The sequence below is a fragment of the Amia ocellicauda genome, chromosome 10 (genome assembly GCF_036373705.1).
Source record: "Amia ocellicauda isolate fAmiCal2 chromosome 10, fAmiCal2.hap1, whole genome shotgun sequence".
In the NCBI taxonomy this organism is placed as follows: Eukaryota; Metazoa; Chordata; class Actinopteri; order Amiiformes; family Amiidae; genus Amia; species Amia ocellicauda.
In genome coordinates, this window is record NC_089859.1 from 21,516,729 (window position 1) to 21,543,273 (window position 26,545).

At 38.1% G+C, this 26,545-nt stretch overlaps 1 protein-coding gene across 1 annotated transcript in view; it reads left to right on the forward strand.

The window, feature by feature from the left end:
• LOC136760222 (neurexophilin-1) overlaps positions 1-23,877 on the forward strand; it is a 43,400-nt gene extending 19,523 nt beyond the window's left edge. The window contains exon 2 of the mRNA XM_066715525.1: positions 21,672-23,877. Within this exon, the coding sequence (XP_066571622.1) occupies positions 21,672-22,433 (762 nt within the window). The 3' untranslated portion in view covers positions 22,434-23,877. The remainder of the gene's footprint in view (positions 1-21,671) is intronic.
• Positions 23,878-26,545: the final 2,668 nt, after the last annotated feature.

Consider the following 26,545-nt stretch of genomic DNA (forward strand, 5'->3'; position numbering starts at 1 on the left):
TTCTGAGACAAAGATAATAAACGCCTGAAGAGATGCTCAAGGCATCACCGGTGATATGGTTGTCTGGTTGTCTCTGGTAAGCAATTTCCCACTTGAAAAAGGGCCAATAAGCTCTTTTACAGTTATAAATCTATATGTATGTGGGCATTTATTCATACCTTTGGTAAAGTATTACATATACAAGAACATATGCAAGTGAACAAGTTTGTTTTAAACAAATCTACCCACATTTTAATATATATATATATATATATATATATATATATATATATATAAACAATTACAGATTTGTAGCCGAGTGCGGCTACAAAATTTAATTTTCTTTATATATATAACTAAACCCATTTTCACATTACCAATGTCTGCATTATATTTTTTAAAAGGGAAAAGGAGATTTTGAAATTGAATCCTGTTTGAATTCAGAGACACAGTGTGCGTTTCTTTAAAGTCCAGTAATGGATGGTTTGCAGGATGAAAAATTAGTACTTGTCATCATACAGTTGTTAGTTTAATGACTTAAATTTTGACAAAAGTGAGTGTGTGTTTTTTCAGTCAGATATAAATGGCAGCACGCTATTGTCACACTGATGACTTCTCCAAAAATTCTCCGTATGGCTATCCTTACAGATTTTTAAAAAAGAAAACAGAACTGGGTCGTTAAGAAAGCTCAAAATGATCTTTGCTGGAGTTTGTCAGTTCATTCAGCCACGGTACATGATCACTTTATTCAAAACATAGAACACTGTCTTGCAGAAATAAATGGATAAAATCTAATTTTAACTTTTTCAAATGATAAAATGATAGATAATTGATGATTCTGCTGATTGAAAATCACTTTTTTCAGATTTTCCTAGTTTAAGTTATGTGTATTAGGGGAACATCTTATTCTTTTGTTACTGTAACTGTTAAAAACATAAATCAAGTTAAAAACTACATCATGTTTGAGAGAAAACAGATTTTCAGAATGAAAGTGCCTTTAATTCCAGGTATGTTTGCATTAGGCTGTTTCCTTCCTTCACGATGACAGTTTTTGAGTTTTCAGTGTGTTGTACTGGAAGCTTCATATGACTTGTTAGCTTAACAGTTTTGAAATGCAGTCATTTTAACACCTACTTCATCATATATTACACATGAATGCTGAAAGTAGAGCTGCAGCATTTTGAAGTTTCACACTGCTGACAGTAATTTGTCATACTTAATTATCTATGCTAAAAATCACGTTGTCCCCAGAAATCAGAATACAAAAATTACTAATTTATTTTTAAGAAAGCATGTATGTACACATCTTGCTATATGATTGCTATACTTTTAGATAAATAAATAAAACATAATACACAATTAGAATTGATAAAACATGTATTTAATACAAGAAAGGTCCTCAATTTGACTTTATGATTCAGGTTTGACTGTCAGTAAAGATATAACCCAGACATAGGCACTTATTTGTGCTCAGTCATCACATTTGGCTTATAAAGCAATACAAGGTTCATCAAAAGCCAGGGCGGCCCACAAGACCATTCGAGTAATAGGCAGTCGGCTCTTACCCTCCTGAGGGAATTTCAAGGAGATGCTTCGATGGGCAAATGCAACATTTCTATTTTTTGTGTGTGCCTGTTAATAGCTCTGAGATGTCGCCGTGAAATGTACTGCCACAATCAAAGCTGCCTTCACTCCCCAAAGAAGTAATTATTAACCCACACATTTTAAAGCTGCAACATCCTATTCATTTGTACAACATAATACAGGGATATACCGCATCCCCGTTAATGGTTTCTCACCATGCTTTAGTGGCGCACACCACTCCCTACAAGGTGTTCCTGTGTTGCGATTAACACGGACAGATCATGGGTAAACACTACAACATGACACTCATCTTCCAGGAGTCACGGTGTAAAGATACTGACTAATTCCACTGTAAGATCATGTGGAACTCACTGAACAGTGTCTCTGCATTTCTTATTTTACATCACAATCATTTTTTATCATGTGGTGGTTTATTGTTTTTCATCCTATTTTTTTGATTATTTTTATAATGGTTCCAATCAATATGACACCTGTAATTAATATTAAGGAATGGTACAATATACACATTTTAAAGCTTGCCTAGTATTGAAGTAGTCTTACATTCCGGAAGCCTTTTGGAACTTATAAAAAATGTGCAATTTTATTAGTGTTAATTACAGTAGGTGATTAAAATGCATTGACATGACTGGGATAAAACTCACTTTAATGCCTGATATTTTGATATACAAAGTATGGCTAGTTTCTAAGCTACTTGATATCGTTCTCGTGGAGGCAGCGATAGTTCCAATCTGTGAAAAATGCACTTGTGAATACACCGTAATTAAACTGGCAGTGGTGACAGATGAAAATGAATTAAAACCAGGTGTCAGTTATATTCTCAAGGGTAACTCTGAAATGTTACGTTCAGAGTTATTAAACTGCTCTCAGCTTATTCACAAAACATAAAACTGTTGTAAAAAGCGTTGTTGATAGATATATTGTGAACACCGCAGCGAACGCTCTTCTTGGGGAGTTAATTGTTTTCCTTGACAGCTTTGCTCTCTGTCTCTGCGCTGCCTTTGACTTGGCTGTTGTATACAGTTTGTGGATGTTGGCAAACTCTTACTTTGCTGGGAGAAGCGGGTGGCACACAAACAGAGTGGCCTGTATTCATATTCGCATTGCCTCCACTGAACAGCTGAGAGATAAGCTTCCTGCAAATGTAATGTGTTTAGTTATGGCCAGAATATTTATGCTTGTAAATATTTTGATAACAATACGGGTCACATGTTCGGTGGCATTCTCCAGGTGTTAATTCTGTCGGTATCCTGCACACAATTGCGCAAGATTACTTCAGCTTTATGAGAAAAAGCTTGGGAGTCGATTCTCTGTGACAACACTACAGTGTGGCCAAACCATTTAAACTTAATTCCAGCACATGAAATTCAATTTATTGTATAATGCTGCTGCATTTCTGTACCTCATGAATTCTAGAATAATTTAAATCAAATACCAGGGTAAGCTTTTAGCTTGTCAGCATATAATACTTTGGTTAGCATCACAACTCCACGGTGTGGGGTTCTCATACACACATTTTTATAATCTTGCATGATTTATAATCCTTACATAATTGTGTAATGATCTCATATTACAGCAGGGAGTTGCTGCCAAATGTATTCATGCTATTGATAAATGCAGGCTGCACATTCAATATTTTCCACATAAATAAATCAGAATCAGAAAGCAGTGAGACTGTCAGTATTGTATTGCACACTTGTGAATAAAATACAAATTGTTCTGAATATGCGATATTCAAATGTGTTCACATCAGGACTGCATTGGCTTTGTTAACTTTAAGATGGCATTTCCTGTTGCCTTTTAATAGGTTATGTTTGGCAGCTTCTTCGTGCACATCCTTGGTGTTTCCTTACTGGTCGAGAAACTGCCATCTTTGTTTCACGGGAGTGGATGGTGGTCTGGAGGTGGTGATGGACATTATTTTCCTTTTTTCTAGAGACAATTGAAATCAGATTAAGAATCATTTGGCCTCATGCTGTAGCACTGTTGCAAAGATCTTTGACCAGACTCAACCAGTGAGTTTAGCTACAGCAGACTTTGAAAACATTTCTATGGTGGAGTCAGTAGATTAGGTGTCTTCAATTCAGTAAAGGTCTGGAGATACTGGGGTGGTGTTCTTCTATTACGTTTGCCCCCTAAAAATAGACAGAGACAGAACAGGGATAAAACTGTCTGACACATTATTTCTTGGGATGCTGGTATCACCAGGTGTTTTGAAGGTTTGGGGCGCAGATGGATTTCCATGCATGAAGGTTGAGTTTATATCCTTCATTTTGTCAATGCATTTCTTCACTGGAGGTACTGGAGAAAAGGAGCCAGTTGGCAGACAATACTTCCCTTGCACTTTCTCAGAAGATAATAGATGTTCTCCATTGAATAACTACTTACCCCTTTTCTTTTTCAGGAATAGAAACAACAATATCTGTGTGGATCGGAATTTAGAGACAGAGTGCAGGGAGATGTTCTGTATTTCAAGATTTCATTCATCCACCCGTGGATTGTACGTTTTTAATACTTCTACCTCTGTGGGATAGGTCGTTTATATTAAGTTTATCACAAACAATTGTCTTCGTATCTAAATAGGATGGGCTTCTAGCATGCCCAGCACACCAGGAAGCACCAGAGCGGAAAGACTAAACAGTAAAGACAGAAATCTAGTGCTGATAAACCTCCTTGAGATTTCGATTTATTGGAGTTTTGCCAGTTTAATTATTTTGTTGTTGTTGAGGTTTTCACTCTTCCAATATAGTTTATTTACTGCCCTGTCCAGTTTGCTGAACCACCCCATACCGTGGAGCAGACAGGGATCATGGGGAGTAAGTATTCATCTGCAAAACACACTCTGCTGCAGCTCATCTCCTTAGAGATCGTGGAAGATGGGTTTATCTTCCAAGATATTGGGTTATTGTTTTACTTAAAAATGAGGACGACAGTTAAGTTTATCCAGTTCACTCAGTATTTAAAAAATATTTTGTAGATTGTCAATACATTTTCTCATTCCTTTTCACTCCAAATTGGAACTGTCAATTATTATCTTCGACCCATTCACCTTTATGAAGGAGGAGGGAAGACCATGTTCTAGGTTAACTCAACTTAGCATAAAAAGGCTGCAGATGATTAGTTATTACTTATTAGTGTTCGTAATTGGAGAGATATCACCCCCCAAACAAACCATCAATCAATCAATCAATGAAACATTTTAAATTGTACATAACATCTTTTGACTGAGGATCTCAAAACGCTGTGCAGTGACCCTGTGATCCAGATTTACTTCACATGTTTGCTCATTGATCCGATGGACATAGGAGCTTAGGTTCCTGAAGGACAAATTACTGCGTTTATATTTATGAGAACGGGTTTTCAGGGGCTGATATACGGCTCCCTGGTGTACAGTAAAGATCTGAAAATGAATGGATTCTGATGCATAATAAGATTTATTTAATTTCTCATGTCTTTGAGGGAGCGAATCTGAGCCGTGTTGAAACAGCACTGCTTTCTGGGGACTCAATAACATCCAGATGATGCAAACTGTCATATGGCTCCAGGGTCTGCTTAGAATTACTCAGAAGTGTGAATGTGGGAATTAAGAATCCCAATTAAATTGTCATTAAACAGAAGAGACAGAATTCCTTCTGTTTTCTTTGGGATAGAATTGGAATATTAATGACATATCTTCATATTAATGACGATCGTTTAACGGAGACTGACACTTTCTATCTCTTGAATTTCCAGTCCAAATATTACTCATATAACTCATATCTCTGTGAAGGAATTGGGTAAATGAAATACAAATACATTTCTTTAGAAGTATTACAGGTTTTCTCCTTATCCCCAGTCTCTGAATGGCAATCAATTCCTGTGAACCTAAACTTAATGTGAAGTTATTTCCTGCACTCAACGTATATGTTAAGGCGTGAATCTAAAGACAAATCCCATCCACATTTTTGGGCCTTCTTCAATAATGTGATATGGATTATATATACAAATCTACTTGCATTAGTATTCAGTCATAGTGATTACATTTGAAACTTGCATGACATTTTTTACCGGTTGATCGTGCTTCTGGCAGAAATATTCTTGAGTATTTCCTGCATCACGATTAACAAGCATCTCCTGTTTTATTACCTGTAACAATAGTATTTATAGAGTTCAATACTTACAGATTATTCTTCATATACCCCATCACGAGATGGCCAAGCATCAGCAGCTCTCACCACTTACACACAATCTCATTAAAATGTGCGCTACGACTGCGGTTTCTCTGATTATTTCCAGTTCAGGGTTACTTTTTCTCAGAGAGGGACCGGAAAACATGAATTTATTACAAAACAGAAACAAAAAAACCCACAAGAAAAAACAAGTTGTTCGTAGTCTTTTGATAACGAATGCTACAGAACTTTTCCAGCGGTTTTGTCAGCACTTTTCCTTTGCTGTGTGCATCCATGTGCTCTTGGACATGTGAGAGAAATGTAGCTTATTAAATGGTGAGTAGCACTACTTGACATTTCGTTTCATTGATGAGCGGATGGGAAGTGTGATTTGCTGTCGAGGGGATGGGGACATGTGCTCTGTAGTGGCGCCGAGGTCTCGACTGAACCCTAGATGTGCCCTTGTGTTCCTCTGTTAGTCTTGATTGTTACATTTCAGAACAATACTCTTCATTCGCATGAAACAGTTAGTGTTGTGCAGTACAGTTAACTGCTTAGTTGTTGTATATGTGTGTCTAGCAGCTGTTGTGTTTTTTTTTTTGTACGCAGGGGCTGCCTGCTTGGTCCCTCCCAACACACAGGCAATTAATAAGTGTTCTAATTAATTACGCAGTTTGTCACAAGAGGTTAACTAGTTAACCATGGTTTTAATTAGAAAATGACATAGCATTATATGTCAGAATATAGCAGGATCTCATGAGGTATGAATACTTTTTCAGTGTCATAATTGGTGTTAACAGAAGGTCAGACTATCAATCTGTCTATCTATTTATCTATCTGTCTATGTATCTGTCTGTCTGTCTGTCTATCTGTTTGCCTGTAAATGGGAAAACTATCTAAACAAATAATCTTGACACAAATCATGGCCAAGACTATATTTTCATATCTTCCTTCTGAGAGTTCTCATTCACAAAGCATTTGGATTTGCTGCTGTTAATTGTATATTCCTTCTAATTTGTTACTGATAAAAAGAGAGTTGATGCAAGAGACAAATTTGACTGAGATGTGTAATTTCTTAGCCCTTTCATCTGACAGCGTGGTTTTAAGAGCTCAAATCAATCTAAAAGCCAATCTGAAATGCCACATCAATCTACTAGCAGCGGAGCATTAAAATGATTATTTAACTGATGCGCTAATTGACTGCTTGTCATAAATAGATTAGTAAACTAGTAATTTAGAACACAACACTGCCAAACACTTTCACATACTTTACTTCAATTAAGTCATTAGTGCTTTTCAAAACAGCCAGCCCTTGGTTGGAAATCTATGCAACATCTTAAAGTTGTGATGATGTTTTCACTAATTTGTAGCATAGAGAAATCTGACTTCCCCAGCACTTTACAAGGTACTTTACTGACACTGTATAGATCTAAATTTGTTGCCAGATAAGTGCATTGATTATATTCATGGCGGCAAATATTCATTTTCACCTGTGGATGCGGCCGAGTGATTCCTTAATAAAAACCTCATTCTTTTCTTGATGTGACTTTGTACTTTATGACCAAAATCAATGAAGACTGAAACTACCCTAAGCCTTTCATTTATTAAATACAATTACATGTACAAAACACAAGGGGAAGGCTCTACGGTGTATTTTCCAATGAAATAATTTATGCTGCTGTTAAGTCATATTGATTAAGCAAGACTCGCACTTTAAATTAGGCCTCTTGGGTCAGCTAAGCAGAAATACGAGTTTATTGGATTATAGGTGTAATTTGATTAATGCTGACCCAATGTCTTGATCTCGGTCTTACCAGAGGAGCTCACTTTTGCTTCACCTGACTTTTTAAACCTCTGTGAGCTTCAAAGACGAGGCTTAGCACAGATAATATTCACTCCAGTGCAGCATGCAAAACAATTTCACTTCGCAGCTTTGTGCAGTTTCTGAGTTTGTATACCCAAAGGCAACAGAATATTTTCTCTTTGTCTGTTTTACTGCTAGCTAGTTACACATCCTGTACGGCAACATCGTACTCAAAAGAAGGGTTTAATTATAGCAAACAAATCTATTTCAATATTATGGTGTGAGAGAGAATTAATATAAACTATAAACTGTTACTCCTACACTCTTTATATGATGTTACTGATAACGTGATCATCTTGTGTTTTATACTGTGTGAATAAAATATGGTATAAAATAGTTGGATAATGACCAGACAAACTATAGATGATGTTAAGTTGAAGGGTCTGGCCTTGGGCTCTTGCCAGTAGGATCATTGTCAGAATTACTAGTTGCATTTATTGGTGGATTACATTTATTTTCTGCCATCACCACCATGTCTGCAGAAGAGGCAAGGTGATGCAATGTTCAGAAACTCACGGCTGTGTTTTACCATTTTTGTGGATGAGAAAACATACAAGTGATCACATACCATTAGTTTACTTTAGGGCTTGGAAACTCACGAGTCGAAGCTGGAAAGGTTTGCAGGGAGGACTTAACCATTCTGCCCTCGGGGAGCCATTTTGCTGGGCTCCTTGCCCAGACCCTAAGCTGCCATCTTTCGCTCTGCTGTAGGGCTGCGCCTGTGTCTGGCCAAACACATCACATACATCAGTGGCTCTTCCTACCCTGTTCAGCAGCTTTACAAAAGTGTTTCACATGAACTGCTATTCTTCTGTATAAATCTGCAGCAGCACTATCTTGAAGTCATTGTCATCCCATTTCAGATGAAAAACAAATAACAAAACATCATGACCTGAACCAGTTGAATTGCTGTGCTATTTGTTTTCATAGCTCACCAACATGTTTTCTTCCACTAAACAGCTTAGAAAACGGTGCAAAAACCTCTGAAAGTGTCTGTTGTTGTGCTCGATAACCACTGAAATTAGATTATACTTCACCCTATGTTATTTAATGCAATTGAAAAACCTTTCCTTTTCCACAAGACAAATAATTAGATTTAACTTTGCAAAACCACTTCACATTATAAAATCATCACCAAAATCCTGTTCCCTTATATTCACTGGTGCTTTTGTATCAGTTGATTGTATTGCACGGTCTCCATTAACTCGACTCCATATACACTTGTTGTTCAGGCCTAGGGTCCGCTCACGCAATCATCCTGGAGAAGGTTTCCTCACTGATCTATTATGTATATCTCTGCGGGGTGATTCAACGCACATTGGGTCAGGTCGCTGGCGCGCCCTCGCTCAAGCCACACAAGGGGTGAGACTCCTGTGGAGAACGTACAAGAGAAGAATGAGAAATTACTGGAGCTTGACTAGTGGGTTTATCAAGAGGAGAGACCGCCAGTGAGACAGGGTAATCCCTGTGTGTAGGACCTTTATGGAGTGGATAACAATTGTGAAAAACACCTCCAGTGAGAAGATTAATGGAACAGGGAGGTGTGTGCTGTGGAGCTATGTTCAAAACCAGTTTGCTTTTATGAGAGTATTAGTAAACACCAATGAGCGCTGTGGCATTTGGAGTAGAGGGAGTAATATTGAGCAGCTGTTAATGTTAAGATGCTCTGTGGTAAATTGTGGATACAAATCCTGCCTCTCCTGATTCTATTATAAACTAAGTTGACAATAAAGAAAGAAGCCCAGAGTTTTTTTCACTTAGCAGGGAAGACATCTATGTAGTATTGGCTCCATCAGGTCACATGACCAGCAGGTGACATCAAGAATCAACACCGAGATTAGTGAGTAACATATTGTGAGTAGTCGTTCTAAAAGCTGTTTCAAAATATTGCATACGGGAGAAAATATAATACAACACTGTGAATAAGAGTGTTCTGCTTTGATTTGAGCAATTAAAAAACAGATTGGGTGAACGCAGGAAGACTATCAATTATTATTTCCCCCCTCCAGAGTTTCTGTCTGCTAACATTAAAAATCACCTGAAGTGAACCCAGATAAAGTAGATACGAGACTCGCATCAATATTAAAATACCAGTCTATAATTTGTCTTAAATTAATTAAGGGCAATTTGTGAAAATTGTCCACACAATTACACAGAAACCTAGATCCTGATTTCATGTACAAGTAGAATTTAAATGGTTAAGATTCAAACAATTGTAAACTGCAGTCAGATAAAGTAGAACTTCAATCTAGTGATGCTGGCAAGATTCATAAGTCAGTCAACAAATACTTAAGTCATGATAAATTGGAAAGCTGACCAGCATATTTGTCTTGGTTTGGTCTATTTACTTGAAGTTAAACGCTCACATTCCCTAACTGCTGGCAGGCCGGGTCACAGACTGGAAGATGCTCAGCTATGACAGGGGAACAGGTGCATTTGCAATCTTGAAAAGCTTTTCTTTCATTCCACTAGGTTTCAACTGGGCTTTCTCTGACATTAAGAACATGACCATCTGTGGCTGCGTCACAGAAACTGATTTGATTTATGAAACCTCAAGAAAAATTAAAATCAAGATTTGAAATTTGACCTAGAACAGGAACACATTTCTGCAATAATCTGAAAGTTTTCGTCATGGGCACTTTATTAAACTTGTGTTTGCTTTGCCCCTGGACCTGTTGAGGACGGTGTGTGTGCAGATCGCGGTATAGCATCGGCAATCATAAAACATATATACAATTAAACTATACTTTCCTAAGAATACCGAATAAAAAACTGAATGTCCCACAGAGAGTATGCAAATCTCTTTACACTATTACCTTTTGGAGAAAGACACTGCATGTGAATAAACCAATGTTTCACTTTGGAAAAATAACTCCCCAAAATACAGAACATTGAACAGGCGACTTCCGAGGGGACCTTCGAAAGGCGCCGTTTCTTTCTTGGTCCCCCTGTCAAGCACAGGTCAGAGGTGTACAGGGCTGCAGGAAAACCAATTTCACCTGGATGAGGTGTGCTGGCCTCGGTGATGCGAGATTAAAACTACAGGGGCTTCCAGGTGGAAAAGCTGCTGCCAGCGGAACCCATGTCCAGTCTTTCTCCGTCATCATCCCTTCATCAAGGACAGATTTACCGACGCTGTCCGCCTGGGTGTTTGGCACGAAGACGGGCTCTGCATGTAACTCATTATGTGCGTCGTAGAGGACTGAAGAGAAATGTAATTAATTGGTTTTACGGGGATCAATAAGAGAGAGCACTAAGGCGTGTCAGACTGATTAGAGTGTGACAATCACACCCCCGATGGAGCGGCTGTCCCTGGCACAATATGTCAGCAGGTGATTTTCACATCTGCACCCTCCAGAGACCTTTTTAAGTACGGTTTTAAGATTGCATTAAGGATAAAGTATATAATCCTGAAGAACTTCCTCTCAGCACTAACCAGAATTCCCGCTGTCCCACTGAGCACAAACAATTGATTGTGTTGAGAATATATCAATTAATTTCATTTTAATAGTCAGAGTTGAAACTGAGACACCAAAAATCTGTAAATAGCAAACATTATAAAAATCAACTACATGCAGAAGTGTAAACTATGTATGACATATGTTACATTGTAATAAAGTGTAGCTGAACTGTAAATACACAAGTAATGACTCTGTAATTACATTACATACTGAGTAGTGTTCTTATTTTGTCCTCCTGTACCATCACACCATATTTATTTAATTTTAATGTTTGGAAGTAAAGGGAAATGTTTGGTAGTGCTTTGCTTTAGCTAAAATTACCCATCAACTTTGTAGACCAAACCAATATTAATAGACCATTTAGGTACTTTGAGACCACGTTCATAGTGAATCTAGAAGCTTTGCGGCAAGACTATTAAAGAGTTCAAGAGCAGGCATGAACAATACGTCAGTTTTACAGTGTTTGTAAATACCAGTGTTTGGTAATCTTCTGCTTCGGTCTGAGTATTAATTAATCAGTTATAAACAGTGTCTTAGTGTTCATTTATTGATTCATGAGGAATTCCTAGTTGTATTGCTTGCTGTTAACTGTCACCCTCATGATATTGCATGTCTTATAGTTAAATAAATGTAACAGTTTGCGATGGTAACATGTTGCTCTTTAATTATGCCTTCCAGGTTATGTTTGAGATTGAAAATATTCGTTATGCTCTGGTTAAATAAAATATGCACAGTAATGTTAAGTAATGTTTGTAGTAATAGTAACATTAGCCCTTTTTCAGAAAGGTTTTGATTCCTTACAAACAGAAAGCAGATTTATGTATCTAAATTAACGTATCATTGATGATACCAGTCCCGAAAAGAGAGACTTGTTTAAACAGTTGCATGAACACACCACTTGTTAGCTTTGAACTTGAAGTGCTATTAGTGAGAAGTACATTATTCAATGTAGAATAAAAATAAAATAAAATGTGGATGTGGATGACTTCATGGCACACATTTCAAGATAAAGTTGGTACAAGGGTTCTAGCAGTTCTAGAGTTGATTAACAATTGGCTGATCCAAATTGGCAGAGTGTAAAAGAATATATAATAATAATAATATTACAACAATCCAGCCAAATCAAAAGCAAATGAGAGGTACAAACAAGGGCAACTTGCCGTCTGTCCTTCCTGGTCTGACTGCAGCAGCACACAGAGAGCTGCATTTGAGAGGAGCACTCCTGCAGACACTGTGCACAAAAGCCAAACTCTTGCATTGATTTTAACTCAATGGTTATCACTGGCATCTCAGACTCAGGTGGCAGTGATGGACAATATTTTGTTCTTCAGCTGCTTCACTAAGCAAATACATGAACATCTAATGGAATGAACTGTGTAGCAAAAAGACAATGCTGCTCCATCAGACACCCAGAATAGCACTGCAGATAGGAAACGCAGGGCTTCCAGTTTATACTATACGACTTATCTTTCTGTATTGTCGAGAATGTAGAAAAGGTGCCGTGGTGCCATAGGGGGGTGAGAATGATGCTGGGCTCAATAGGTAGATGGGGTCTCGGAAACAGATACACAGAAGGGAGGGATATGGTGCAAAGGCAGTTAATTTCTTATATCCAGGTGCAGGTGGTGAAATAAAAAACAAAACACAAGAAAACCCCAACTCCTTTAAGGCCTAACTAGACTTCTGTCTTTCTCTAGAAACAGACACTAACAAACAAAGCCAGCTAATAGTCTGAATCACAAATCCTAATGTCCAAGTCTATAGGAAAAAAGGCTCTCTGTCTGTCTCTCTCTCTCCTTGGCTCTACCTGGCTCTCCCTGGCTCTCCCTGCCTCTCTCTGTCTCTCCCTGTCTCCCCCCATCTCTCTCTGTCTCTCCCTGCCTCTCCCTGTCTCCCCCGTCTCTCTCTGTCTCTCCCTGTCTCTTTCTGTCTCTCTCTGTCTCCCCCTGTCTCTCTCTGTCTTTCCCTGTCACCCCCGTCTTTCCCTGTCACCCCCGTCTCTCTCTGTCTCCCCCATCTCTCTGTCTCCCCCTGTCTCTCTCTGTCTCTCCCTGTCTCTCTCTGTCTCTTCATGTCTCTCCATGTCTCTCTCTGTCTTTCCCTGTCACCCCCGTCTTTCCCTGTCACCCCCGTCTCTCTCTGGCTCCCCCTCACCCTTTCTTGCTCTCTCTGGCTCTCCCTGTCTCTCTCCATGCCTCAAACCCCAACTCCTCTGCTTCCCCAAGAGAAAGGCAATCCAGGGAACCCTGCGGATCAGGTGCTTCCCACTGCTGAGTCAACCCCAGGGCTTCTGGGGGATTTATTGACTTTCATGGCAGCCATTTTTCCCGCCTCCTGGCACTGCACCACAGGCGTTGTGTATTAAGAAAGAGGACTAGAAAGGACAATGCATCCCCATTTCTTTAATCTATAATCACTACCTGCATACATGTATCTATTGACAGCTTTGCTATATTTTCACAGACGTGTTGCAGTTTCTCTCCAAGCTGTCTGAATATGATATTGGTACAACTAAAACATATTCCTCTGTATCTGATGACAAGTGAGAATATTAAAGTATTCCCACCCCATCCCTCACCCTAATGTGTGCCTTAAACCTGACCCCAGCTGCAGCCTCACGCCTCACTATCTGTGCATCTATACGTCCATCTTCCTGGGGGTCACTGTAGTGCCACCAGTACCGACTGCACCACGAGCTTTAATTACAATCTCTCTGCGCAATGTCTGGAGTCAAAGTGCAGCATTGTGTAACACCCTGTTGCAGCAGTACATTAACACTTTACAACAATAGGCAAGTTAATATAGATTGGGAATATATTCTGACGTTTTCCCATCTGTAGTTCGTCTGCCCTTTATCGTATCACCAAACTTGACAGAAATGTCAGATTCCCAATTCCTTCCTCAGCCTGCTGAACAAACCATTTTATTTCTTTATGTCGGTCGTTTTTGTTTTCTTGTAAGAGTGCAGTGGCCTCTCATGCATTACGTGTTTGCCGCAGTGAAAGGATCCATCTGTTTTTTTACGGTAGACCACCGTACTGACATTTCCAGGGTCTTCGCCATGCCTCTTCTCAGCCCTTCTTCAGTCGAGTCTCTGTCTCTGTCTTTTATTTTTATAAGTTTTATAAGGTTTCATTTTATAGTATCCATTTCACAATGGCCTTCTCCTTTTTTCGATTATATCTCAGTTTTTTCCATTTACTTGTATTGAAGATGATGTGATCAAGAGTTATAAAGAGGGACATCTTTCCCTGATGTGGAGATCTTCACAGTTTGTCTCCGGTGTAATTTCAGTATGTAAAACATTCAGCCACACCTTACGCCAGTGCTGTATTCTGAACAATCTGCTGCCCTGATGTGGTTTGGGTTATTATTCCAAATCTGACAGCTAAAACCTTTCTCAGTGCATTGCTATTTCAGAAAATAAAGCTAATTATAGTTTGTATATTTATAATTTATTTTCCTGAAAGATCAGTCCCAAAAAATATAATCACGCACTGCATCACAGTTTAATACTTCTACAAATGGAATAATGTTCATAATAATAATAATAATAATAATAATAATAATAATAAATCAGAAGTGTATATATATGCTCATAAGAACTATTGCAATGTGTAAAAATGTTTCAAAATGCATTTTTATTAAGATTATTTTAGAAACCTTTTGTAATGACTGGCTCTCACTGGAAATGATTTAATTAGTGGTCTGTTGTTATTGTCGAAACTTTGAAGTCATCCAGCAAATCTACATAAGTGTCCACAGAAAAACTACAGTAATAATTACAAATAGGTAGAAGTTGTAGAGGATACTGTGGGACTGGGGGTCAGATCTCAAATCCCCCCAAATTTAGTGTCAGCCTCCAGATGCAAGCACTCTTTACACAAGAGAGATTGAGCACTCAGATCTGGCAGAACGACATAAGCATCTGTGTAAAGAAAGATTTGAATTTCTTCACAACCTGACATATCAAAACATTTTTACTCGCCACCATTTCTTCCTTTTCTCTTCTTTTCTCGCTCCAGTGTTCAGTATTTTTTCGCGTTACCTTCGACTAACATCAAATGACGCAAAATTGCCAAGGCAACGGTGAGGGCTATCTGAGCTGGAGGACAAATCTCCCTCTGTGTTACTCTCGTTTCTGTGCCATTTAAGGAGACAAGATGAATTAATTACATCAGTTCCAACCGACTGTTTTTCCCATCTGTGGGAGCTGAAAAGGCAACTATACACATACTTATATTGAAAATAAATGCTGATTCTACACATAAGGCAGATCTCAGTTATTGTGCCTCACAGAACACATTGGCTGTGGCTGTAAAATAAGTTTGATATTTAATCAGTTGTTTCTTATAGTAATTATAATTCATTAACTTTAAATGCCAAAGCAATATCTCTTAATGCTTACTGATATACACAATCTGGCTTTTGTGTAATTAATTCCTGCATTTCCGGGACAGGTGCTGCTGCACAACATAGCACACACAATATGCCTGGAAACCCTAGGGGTACTTTTCAGATCCGCTGCAACTTATACAAATCCTCAAATTAATTATTCCTACATTTCTTTAGTTCTTTCTTTTTCATATTTTATTACTGGTCCTACTCCTACTACTCCTCCTCCTCCTACCACTACTACTACTACTACTACTACTACTACTACTACTACTACTACTACTACTACTACTAGGTGAACAAATGCTGAATAAATAATACAATTTGTTCAACAATTTAAATCTTGGTGAAAGTGCAAAACACATGTTCCGGAATGTTGAAAAAATAAAAATTCCTTTTAAGGAAGCCTGTTCATGCCAGCCAGCCAGATTAATGAGAGCCAATCTGTTTTATTTCTTTTGAGGAGGAGGGTTGGTTTGATACCCTGCTTTTCCTCGGGGAAACGCTAGACGTTTCTGAGCACCATCTGGATTGTGTCAGAAGATCCGCCAAGGTCTCTCAACCCGAGTGCAGCACTGGTGTGGGTGTGAGATTCGCTAAAGGATGTTTTCCCATTTTTAAAATACAAACAGTGCTCAGTACGTCAGCTGGCCACGGATCTTTATAAGAGAAACTACATTTGACGGGCGATGGCAGTGAATGCTGCAGGAAGCTGTAGCACATCGAGAGCCGCTCATGGGGGATAGTTCGGCTAATGTCTTCGCCTAATGTCTCTGGAGGAAACTTTTATTGGTATATCCTCTCACTCTCTTATTGATTCATGCTCATTATTTGATTACATTATTGCCCAAATGTGAGACCCAATAAAGGTATGGTAATATCATAATTGCTTTTTTAATTGATTTGATTTGTTCCTTAATTAACTGGATTTAATTAAAGAATGGCAGCGTCTCGCACAGAAGAGCTGGCATCGGACTCATTCTGGCAGGTTTTTCACACTGAACTCCCAGAGAATATAGAAAGTAGGTTTTTTGTTCCCCACCTAAGTCACAGGAACAAAGAAATGAACACCAGAGAAAAAATGCAGTTCATGTTTTTATTTAATATACATATTTACTCAGTGCTAGTTTGTATGCTGGCATCCGACAAACAACATCAACATCAAACTGGTAGCAGTTACTACAACAAATTAATTAAGTATATAGTTACTTTGTAGTGGTAGTATTTGTCCTGCACTTCTCTGCGGCTGTGTATCAGAAGACACATACAAAATTGAAAATGCGTTCATTAGGAACTGTTCAAAGGCAGGTGGGATAAAACTTTAACTATCAGGTCTCTTTCAGTTGTTATAGATGATATGGGATTAATCATTTTGTATTCAGTGTTTAGTACAGGTCACATCTGTCCATATTCCTTTGAATGCCGGTCAGCCAATAATCATTAGATGTTCTTGTTTATCACCAAATACAAATGTTAGCAAAGGAAATGGGGAAATGTTCGGGAAATGGGAGCCAATGAAAGCCTCTTCCTTTGTTTAGGTTTATTACAAGTGTTATCTGTAAGAGGGAACTCATGACAATACACACCCCACTGTGTCTTCGGAAATACCATTTATCTTACACTAAGTGGCATGATTGTGGAAGATGGGAAACACAGCCTTAAAAAACAGGAGGATTAGTTTATGGGTCTTGGCAGTTTTCCCAGAAGTCAATTTAAAATGTTAAATTTAAATGAATACAGAAATGTGCCTGGTAAAGCTGTGCTATTAAGGCAGGCAGTGCAAGTGAATAAAAGTGAAAGTTATGTCGTGTTAATCCCAGAATTATAGAGGGTCATTGTATTCAGCACAGAGTTATTATTCTCCTGTTTAATTTGCTATCGAGTCTATCAGTTTCCTATTGTATGTATGAATGTGTGGATGTATGTATGTATGTATGTATGTATGTATTTATGTGCTAATATTTGATAGTCAATATCTTTATTGATTACACTCAACAGAATGGTTCCACTACCAAATTCCATTTACCTTCTAGTGTAAATTAAACTTAATTATTAGGAAGACTGACTCCTGCTAACTGATGTGTATATTTGTAGTATAGTAAATACAGTGTATATATATATATATATATATATAGTACAGTGGCCTCCACACATATGCAAACCCTTGATAAATTGTCACAAATAAGATGATTTAAGAGAAGAAGTGTGCAATATTTTCCCCCACGTCAAATAAAGCTAAATATGTACAATTGTGAGACACTGAGCAACACTGAACAGAGCAACATATTGTATCCTAAATAATGACACGTGTTGATAGTATTAAAGTATTGAACATTTTCATTTATTTGAGAAAATAAAGATAGTACACTTGCATTTCTTCTGTTACTCATTTATAATTTTGTATGAATATACATGGAGGGCACTGTGTATAACACTCTTAAACAAGCGACAAAACTTCAAACAAACTGATTGTGCTGCCCTGTTCTCTGCCCTTGTAGAAAGCTGTCTGTTTGTCTCGCCCAGTGTATGAGTTCAGTACCATCGAACACGCGTGGGCTGTCCTTGCCTGAACCCCTAAGAACAGGTCCCTGTACGCTAATCACAGCAAGGTAGAAATGCAAGACTTTGATGTAAAGAGGGCATAGCAATGCAAAGTCTTTAGTTCTACTCTAATTACCATGCAACACCAAAAACAAACAAAACCAATATTAGCAGAGGAGTATAACACACTGTTTTCCTATTTGCTATTGACACCTCTCTAATGCGACACATCCACTCCTCGCAGATCAAACGCAAAGCACTCCGAGTCCATTTGTTGGTCATTTAAACCACAAACATTGCCACTGATAAAATAATAAAATCAAGCCACTCCAGAGAGCAGTGGAATCTGGCACGGTGGACCGCAGTTTGGCACGACGCATTGCTGATACTTCACAGATGTCAGAGCCCTAAAACCTACAATAACAGCAGCAGTTATTGCCATTGCAGTCATTAGCTGGCACATGCAACAATGTGAGAGGTTTGCACTGCACAATCAAACTAAATTTACTTGAAAAGACCAGATGTATTCTGTATAATACAAATAATGGCAGGAACTTAGGCTGAATATTACTGTGGCACCATCACTGTAACCTAGATCTTTTGAATTGTGGAGACCAGAACGACGCAGTGCACTGAATGGCAAACTAACTAGGATTGATTTCTTTGTTTGCAGTTATTACAATTAAAATGTGTAATTGGCAGGGTAAACTGGCATTATTTGTTAAACTGAACACTGACATGTTTTAAGCATATTTCTTGGCTGTTAAAATGTAATCACTGAGTCCTTTGTGATTCACAAGGCCCTTATACTGAGAAAATAGCCAATAGTAATTGCTTTTCGTCCACAGAGAATGTAACGGCTGATCAAGGTATATTCTTGACAAAGAGTTGGCAGTAAAATAACATTGGTGTATCAAATGTCTGGCTGCAAGGCTGTGCTCTGAAACAGTGCACTGTTACAGTCCTGTTACTGTTACAGATTCCCTTTACTGTCAAAAACACACCATTCATGTGTTTCAGTGTGTCTTATGTTTTTGAAATCACTGCTTCCCCCAAACTGCACTTTTATTTGTCTGCACTGTTCTGGGGTTGCAATTGCATGCTGAATAACTCAGCATAAGTCATGCATCTGTTTTCATTTCCTCTAATTCTCATATAAATCCACACACGTGCAATATATTTCTCATAAAACTGTACATGCTGTCAACTTTTAGGGAAACATTGCACGTAGGACGACTGTTTGTAATAATTACTAAAAAACTCAATAATAAAACTAAAGTAATCCAAGGCATTAAACAGATTGATGTATCAATTTAATCTCCATGATTCATCTGTATAGTTTTACGAGACTTGTCTGCATAAACATGCAAGTATTGATCAGCTTGATGTTTTATTCATAAGAACGAACATCCAACAAATGACAAATATGTTTCTTAACCTATAATAACCTATATATATATTGTGTTTTTGACCTGAGGCATTAGTAGAAAGAGAATTATAAAGATCTATCTATATAGAAGATTTTCTATTACTGCCCTAACATTGAGGTAAAATGTCTAGTTCTCCCAGGTTGTATATGAGACATGACTAAAATCATATATCTGTTTATATGTTTAAGTTTAAATATATGTTTTAATGTTGATATATGTCCTATAGCACTATTGCCTGGGCCATTGATATGCAGTTTACTCTGACTAATCCCCATGAGTAGCAGACAATCAATCAATTTAGCACACAGACATTTGAGCCTGGTGTGGCAGGAAAAGTTACTTTCATTGAAGTGGCTCTGTACAGTCTATTGATTTCTCTAATGCCTCATTCACACACAACATGCTGTTACTGACGCAGCACAATGGCCACACAATCCCAGCTACGCAGCACAAAACTGCAGCACGGCGGCCTCCATACAGCCAGATCACACTGGACAGGAAGATCCCTCTGCAGACGCAAAGACGGCTGAAATCTTGTGTTCGTTGCTCACATATTTACCAGATTATTCAATTATTTTTCATGTTAACAATGCCAACGAGGTTATAGAAAGGCAGATATTTGATTTTATTATAGAGTCCTATTGTATATTTGGGTGATCCATGGAAAAAATATTATTTATGGTTTATTATTTTTATTTTTGCACATTAGATCTATAGAATACTGCTCCCATCAAACCAATGTTATGACACTGACCACAGTCCCATTAAAGGATGAAAATATTTACTTAAAATGGAGGAAAATCTGATTTGATCTTTTAAAAACTAATGGTTATTCCTATCTTATTTTTTCTTAAGTTTTTAACGTACAAATATTTTAATTCTCAAGTGTTTTTACATGAAGGCAAATACTACTTAAAAAAAATCCTGCATCTATTGAATGTATTAAGATTATGCAATTTTTTTCATTTACTTTTGTTCTTTTTTAAACTTTGAGAATTTCTCTTTTACTGTTTTTTACACTATGAAAATGTGCATCATGAAATAAAAACTGGTTGTTGATTGACAGATAAAGTGCAGTTAAATGGACTGCATAACCATTTCTGAAATGAAGTCATAACCCCAAAAGGCAGCACTGTGGCAATACTGACATTTCTCACATTTTTAAACGACACTTTCATGAAACAATTCTGCATCCATAACATTTTTACATACATTACTCTGTAATTCAACTGTTTTTCCTTTCCAATTAAGTTCACATTGTCTCAATAAGCTTAAAAATCTATTTTATGGGGAAGAAAATACCATGACCTTCTATATACGATTTAAAAATAATAACTTAACTCGGGAGGAAGGAAAAAAAGTACACGGCAAAGCAATATAACAGATATAAAGGTCTCACTAGGCGATTTCAATTTGCTGTCTGTGGAAATGTGTCAAAGTCTTACATTACATTTTATTAAACTGCAGTGATCCATCAGACACAATTATTTGAAGATATTCTACCATTCGTGCCTAAAGGCATGGTTTCCATAAGATATCCTGTTTGAATGATGTTGCATTTCACACGTCGACATGTCCTGTGAGGTACTGCTGTCCAAAGACCTTTTTGATTGCTGGCAAAACCTTATTTTCTAAGTATTGATCTTGGGGCAACCTACAAAATGCAAAGCCTTACCATGATAGATCTGCTGTCATGTTTTACAGTAGGAATCAGGCAATCAATGTCACATTTTTCCATTGAATGGTGTACAAATCTGGACTCATTTATCTGTATTAAACAGGGGCAAAGAAATTGGGAGTCATCAATCATCAATCCAGTGAACATTGTACCATTGATTAATAGTCTGAGAGTTTTACTCATGAGTCTAATGAATAACCACTGTATTTGACCGTACTTACTGAGCAGATTCCTCTAGACAAAACCGTTGGACTGCGATTCTCTTAGACAACAAAAATGAAAAGAGGGATTGCTGAATTGTATGAATTCCTCAATCCTTTTTATCTTTTTTAAACAAAACCATGTAACTCATTACATTTCCAGAGTCTTGAAAAAGAACGCCAGTAATTTTGAGAGTGAATTTACTTTACAAACAAGACATAACAGATACACTTCTTTTATAGTCACCATCTCTTGTAAATCTCTCAACGGAAACAAAAAGAGATGTAAACAAAAATATGTATCCATTATTATTATGATTATTTATACCAGTATTTGTGACGTTTGTTCTTCTTGTCTCCTCCATCCTAACAGGTCTCATGTGCTCATGCCAGCAACCCAGGGAAGTCAGATCTTCTTAAATCAGGAAGCCCCAAATCGACCTTAAAACACATATGGACAGAAAGCAGTAAAGACTTGTCCATCAGTCGACTGCTGTCACAGACTCTACACGGCAAGGAAAATGCCACGGCTTTGGACCTGCGGTACGATACCCCGGAGCCTTACTCCGAGCAGGACCTCTGGGATTGGCTGCGAAACTCCACAGACCTCCAGGAGCCGCGGCCCCGGGCCAAGAGACGTCCGATTGTCAAAACGGGGAAGTTTAAGAAAATGTTCGGTTGGGGGGATTTTCATTCCAACATTAAAACTGTCAAGTTGAACCTGCTGATAACCGGCAAGATTGTGGATCACGGGAACGGGACCTTCAGCGTGTACTTTCGGCACAACTCCACCGGCCAGGGGAATGTATCCGTCAGTCTGGTGCCGCCCACCAAGATCGTCGAATTCGACCTGGCGCAGCAGACTGTGATCGACGCCAAAGATTCGAAATCGTTCAACTGCCGGATCGAGTACGAGAAGGTGGACAAGGCCACGAAGAACACGCTTTGCAACTACGACCCGTCAAAGACGTGCTATCAGGAGCAGACCCAGAGCCACGTGTCCTGGCTCTGCTCAAAGCCGTTCAAAGTCATCTGTATTTACATCTCCTTCTACAGCACCGATTATAAACTGGTGCAAAAGGTGTGCCCCGATTACAACTACCACAGCGACACGCCCTACTTCCCCTCGGGCTGAAGGCGGACGCGTCTGAGAGGAACAAAGGTCGCTTCAGAGGGTCCACGGCCCCTGAGGAATCTGTACTGTCCTGAATGTGTCCACAATAGAATGACGACGCTGTCTAAACCAATGGTTCGTTAGTGACAGCACCCAATATTATAATATAGAGAATAACAATTAAACACAGACAATAAAACAGAGACGGGAGCCTTACCAGAATGTCCCAAAGACCAGAGACAAGCAGCGGAGACAGGTTACAAAATAACCATCCGCCTGGTTAACATTCTCAAGTGCTTCCTAGCATAAAATACTAATCACCAATCATGGGAATTTATTACTGAATCATGGTGCATACAACCTAGCGGAATGTGACATTTCCAATTAGACATACAATATAGAAAATTAGATACACTTCCTCAGTATACTGTACTATATTTTCTTTATTTTCATTTTCTTTGACACAATTCATATGTTTTTTCTCTGCCATCCAAAGCTTGCAGAGGTGCCACCCCATCACTAAAGCAGCGAGTCTGAGATGTCTTAATGTTTAATAATTACCATATAATTTGAGTTTTCTTTCACAGAACCGCATCATAGACAGTAAGATGCTTCTTGCAGCCTTTGTTTGCACTCAGTCATGTTTAGCTTGCGGCATTCCCACTAGATTTATGATTGTTATTATTATTATTATTATTATTAATATTATTATTCAATTCCACTGGTCACAGATATGCTGGGATAAAGGCCATTGTTCACCCACACAACCCACAAGTAAAGACTTCCAGTATTGAGCTGATTTCCCAAACCTTTGATCAAACCACGAAGACGCTATATAAGACAGTATGCATTCCACAGACAGGTAGACGCATTCAAGGCTTTTGAGTGGCATCCTTTTCTGAAAGGGTCGGCCTCCAGGTGAGCAAGCCTTTTCAATCGGCATGTTTTATACAGCATTTTACACATTCAAGAGACTCACTCAGGCCGCTAATATTTTTGTTTCTAATCCCTGGCTTGAAGTGTTTAGATGACAGCATTTTGATTTGGTATCGGTTTTCCAACATGGCCGCTTACAGAAGGTTTGCTCACCCCTATTATATAAATGTAATGACTTCTATATCCTAGGCTTAATTTGTATGAATGGTTTGTATTGTATATAGTTTATCCTGTGTTAATTGAGCTGCTTCTGAATATTCTCTTGTATCTGTCAAACTTCTCCCCCATCCCCCTCTCTCCCTTTCCTCTTCTCTTTCTGCTTGTTATTGGTTAACACAAAAAAAAGAAATGACTGACTCGATTTTATCAATGTAGATGTGGACTCTATGAAACAGAATTATGTACAAAGCAGTAAATCTGTCAACAGATATAAATATAAAAAAATACTAGTCATCTGTATTAAGACATTTTATTTCCGAGGGAGGGAAGGAAATGTACATAAAAATAAAACACTGAAAGTTTTTCAGTTTATCGTTTCAGATGTGTGAGTTATTAAACCAGGGGGAGGAAGAAATGCTTGCAATGCCTAAACCTCACTTTAAAGAGACCGGCTTCTGGTTTGTATTTGTATTTATAAAGCAATACATCAATAATCAAGAATGAAAGACTCAAACATGGACGTGAATTAGGAACAGCATTACATATAATGTAATGATTATGGTTCTGTTGTGAAAGATATTGAGTTGGATATAAAATAAGCATGAGCAAATCGGACACATGATCAGTAATATTCCCAAGACCTTTCGTTGCCTTTCAGGTGAGACGACTCATCATGCCTTATCTCCTGTCCAATAAACCGCATTGTCCGCACATTCCACGCCTTTTGAAGTTCCTCTAATTAGAATGAATAAAAAACCCAGTCGAACACACAGAACGTACTGTACAGCAATTTGGCCGTGGCTTTACTTGAGCAGCAACGTGATATTATTCACAGAGTGACACGGCGACACCTCTTGAATGCAAGAGAAATTAAACAAGCTTAATTGCTTTACAGGTCTGTAAATCACTGTCAGTTCCTAAGCACGTGTGATCTAATAGTTTCTTCATCTATTGAATAAGGAGGTCATAAATTTCCCTGCAAATTACATCTCTCCACTAAAGCCCCCAGTTGAAAGCGCCAGTATGATAATGTCTGATACTCGAGTGCTCCACACACCTGCTGTACCATTCGGAAACCAAATGAGCAGCAGTTGGCTATAAAGTGATTAGGCATCCTGGGGGTAAAATACAGTGTGTTTAGCTTGCTCACAACTTATCACTAATTAAACTAGATGCTATCCTTGCCAAGCTAATGCGTCGGTTGCTCGGTCTACGGGGGATTTTATTACTGTCCTCATTAAAGTGTTGTTTTCAAAGTTTGCCCTAAATGCTTACATTTAATATGTGCAGAGGGATTGGTTTTTATATTTTCATATCCCCTCGTTCGAATGAAAATGTAAATGTGGACACAAATGCAAGAGTTAGGGCATACCTCCTCCAGACACTCAAATAGCTTCAATGAACTTGTTTCCACACGGTTTTCAGCAGGATTGAGTAATGTGTTACTGTTGACTGGGATTGTTTTGTGTACCTCAAACTAAAGTTATACAAATGTGTTTTTTTTTTACTCAACATAACCCAGTGATTAATATTTCTGTCAAGATAGGAAAGGGGGATTCAATTGACAGGTTCAAAATGGGGTTGATGCTGTATAATAATTTGACTTAAGGCTTGTGATTGCTCTAAGAACGAATACATTAATAACTGAATGAAAAAATAAATAGATAAACAGATATATAAATAACTTAACAAATGCACACACATGTGGCTCTCTATATCCATAGGCTAAGGATCTGCATATTCTTCATATCAGTAAGCAGTGCTTGAAATGAATTTGTGCGAATGCTTGTGTATACAAGGAGAGAGGATGTGATTTTTTGATAGTTTTTCAGAAAGCAATTTAAAAGCAGCAGTATAGTAATATTACACCACGTTCACGTTCACAGTTTCATTAACACACAGTTCGTACGGAAATGCTCCAAAAATCTCAAGATTGTAAATGCCTGTTTACATTGAATTGTAGATCCTAGACACGCAATATTATTTACATGCTTGTATTTTCTGCATATGAAGCACGGGATGTTTCGATGTGCAATACATTTCTCTGTCAGGTCCATATTTTCACATAAAAGAGCAATGTGTGAAGTTTACCAACCAAAAGCCTGTTTATTTACAAAAGCCTCATAGCGTTGTCAATATTCAGTGCACATACATTATTCTGGAAGATAGCGGCTGACACCACAGAGGAATGCTACATTGACTGCATGAAAACTCTGTTATTACACATCTATTACACCTGTATAACAGTCTGAAATCACTGTAGTCACACTGAAGAATCAGTTGGACAAAACTGTAGACCCACTGAGAACATTCAACACTTAATACATTTTGACATGTGTGTGGAGGGAGTGTGAAGGCATAGGCCAGTATATCTTTACTGTCTTTGCCATAACTGTCTCACCTGTCGTTTTACCAGGACGATGGGATTTTCAGGCGTTGTGTAATTTTGCAACTTCTGCCTTCTACCCGATTCCTACAGTCCACTGTGAAATCACAAATATGTTACTGTAAACATAAACATGATGGTCAAAGTCAGGTTTCAGGGACACCCTGATAAATAAGCAAAGGGTTTTCTTGAGTGTTGTTCGGCTCTAATCTTTGAACTTGTCAAGATTGCCCCCTGATGACAATCAAACCAAAGATCATTCTGTTCTGGCCAAGGTAACTCACTGCTGAGTATAATGCAGAATTGCTCACACTGTCTGCTTTTGACATTTTTCACAGAGGCAAATTCATGTTAAATTATTGATGTAACCCCCTATTGCTGATTTCCCATCTTGTTGAATGAAAAGGGAACCACATCCCCAAGGGGGTTCGAAGGTCAATCCTGACAGGTAATATCCTTGCTGCTGTGAAAGAGTTATATTTGCAGTCATATAAGGACAAGTGTAGCTTCATTCTTAATCTTTTCACATAATATTTTGAGCTTTGATTTAGTCTTATTGGAATATTTTTAATTTATATTCAGCAAAGACTGTATCGCCTATTGACTATAAAAACGGATGCAGTATGTAATCACATGTTCAATGTAAAAGGTA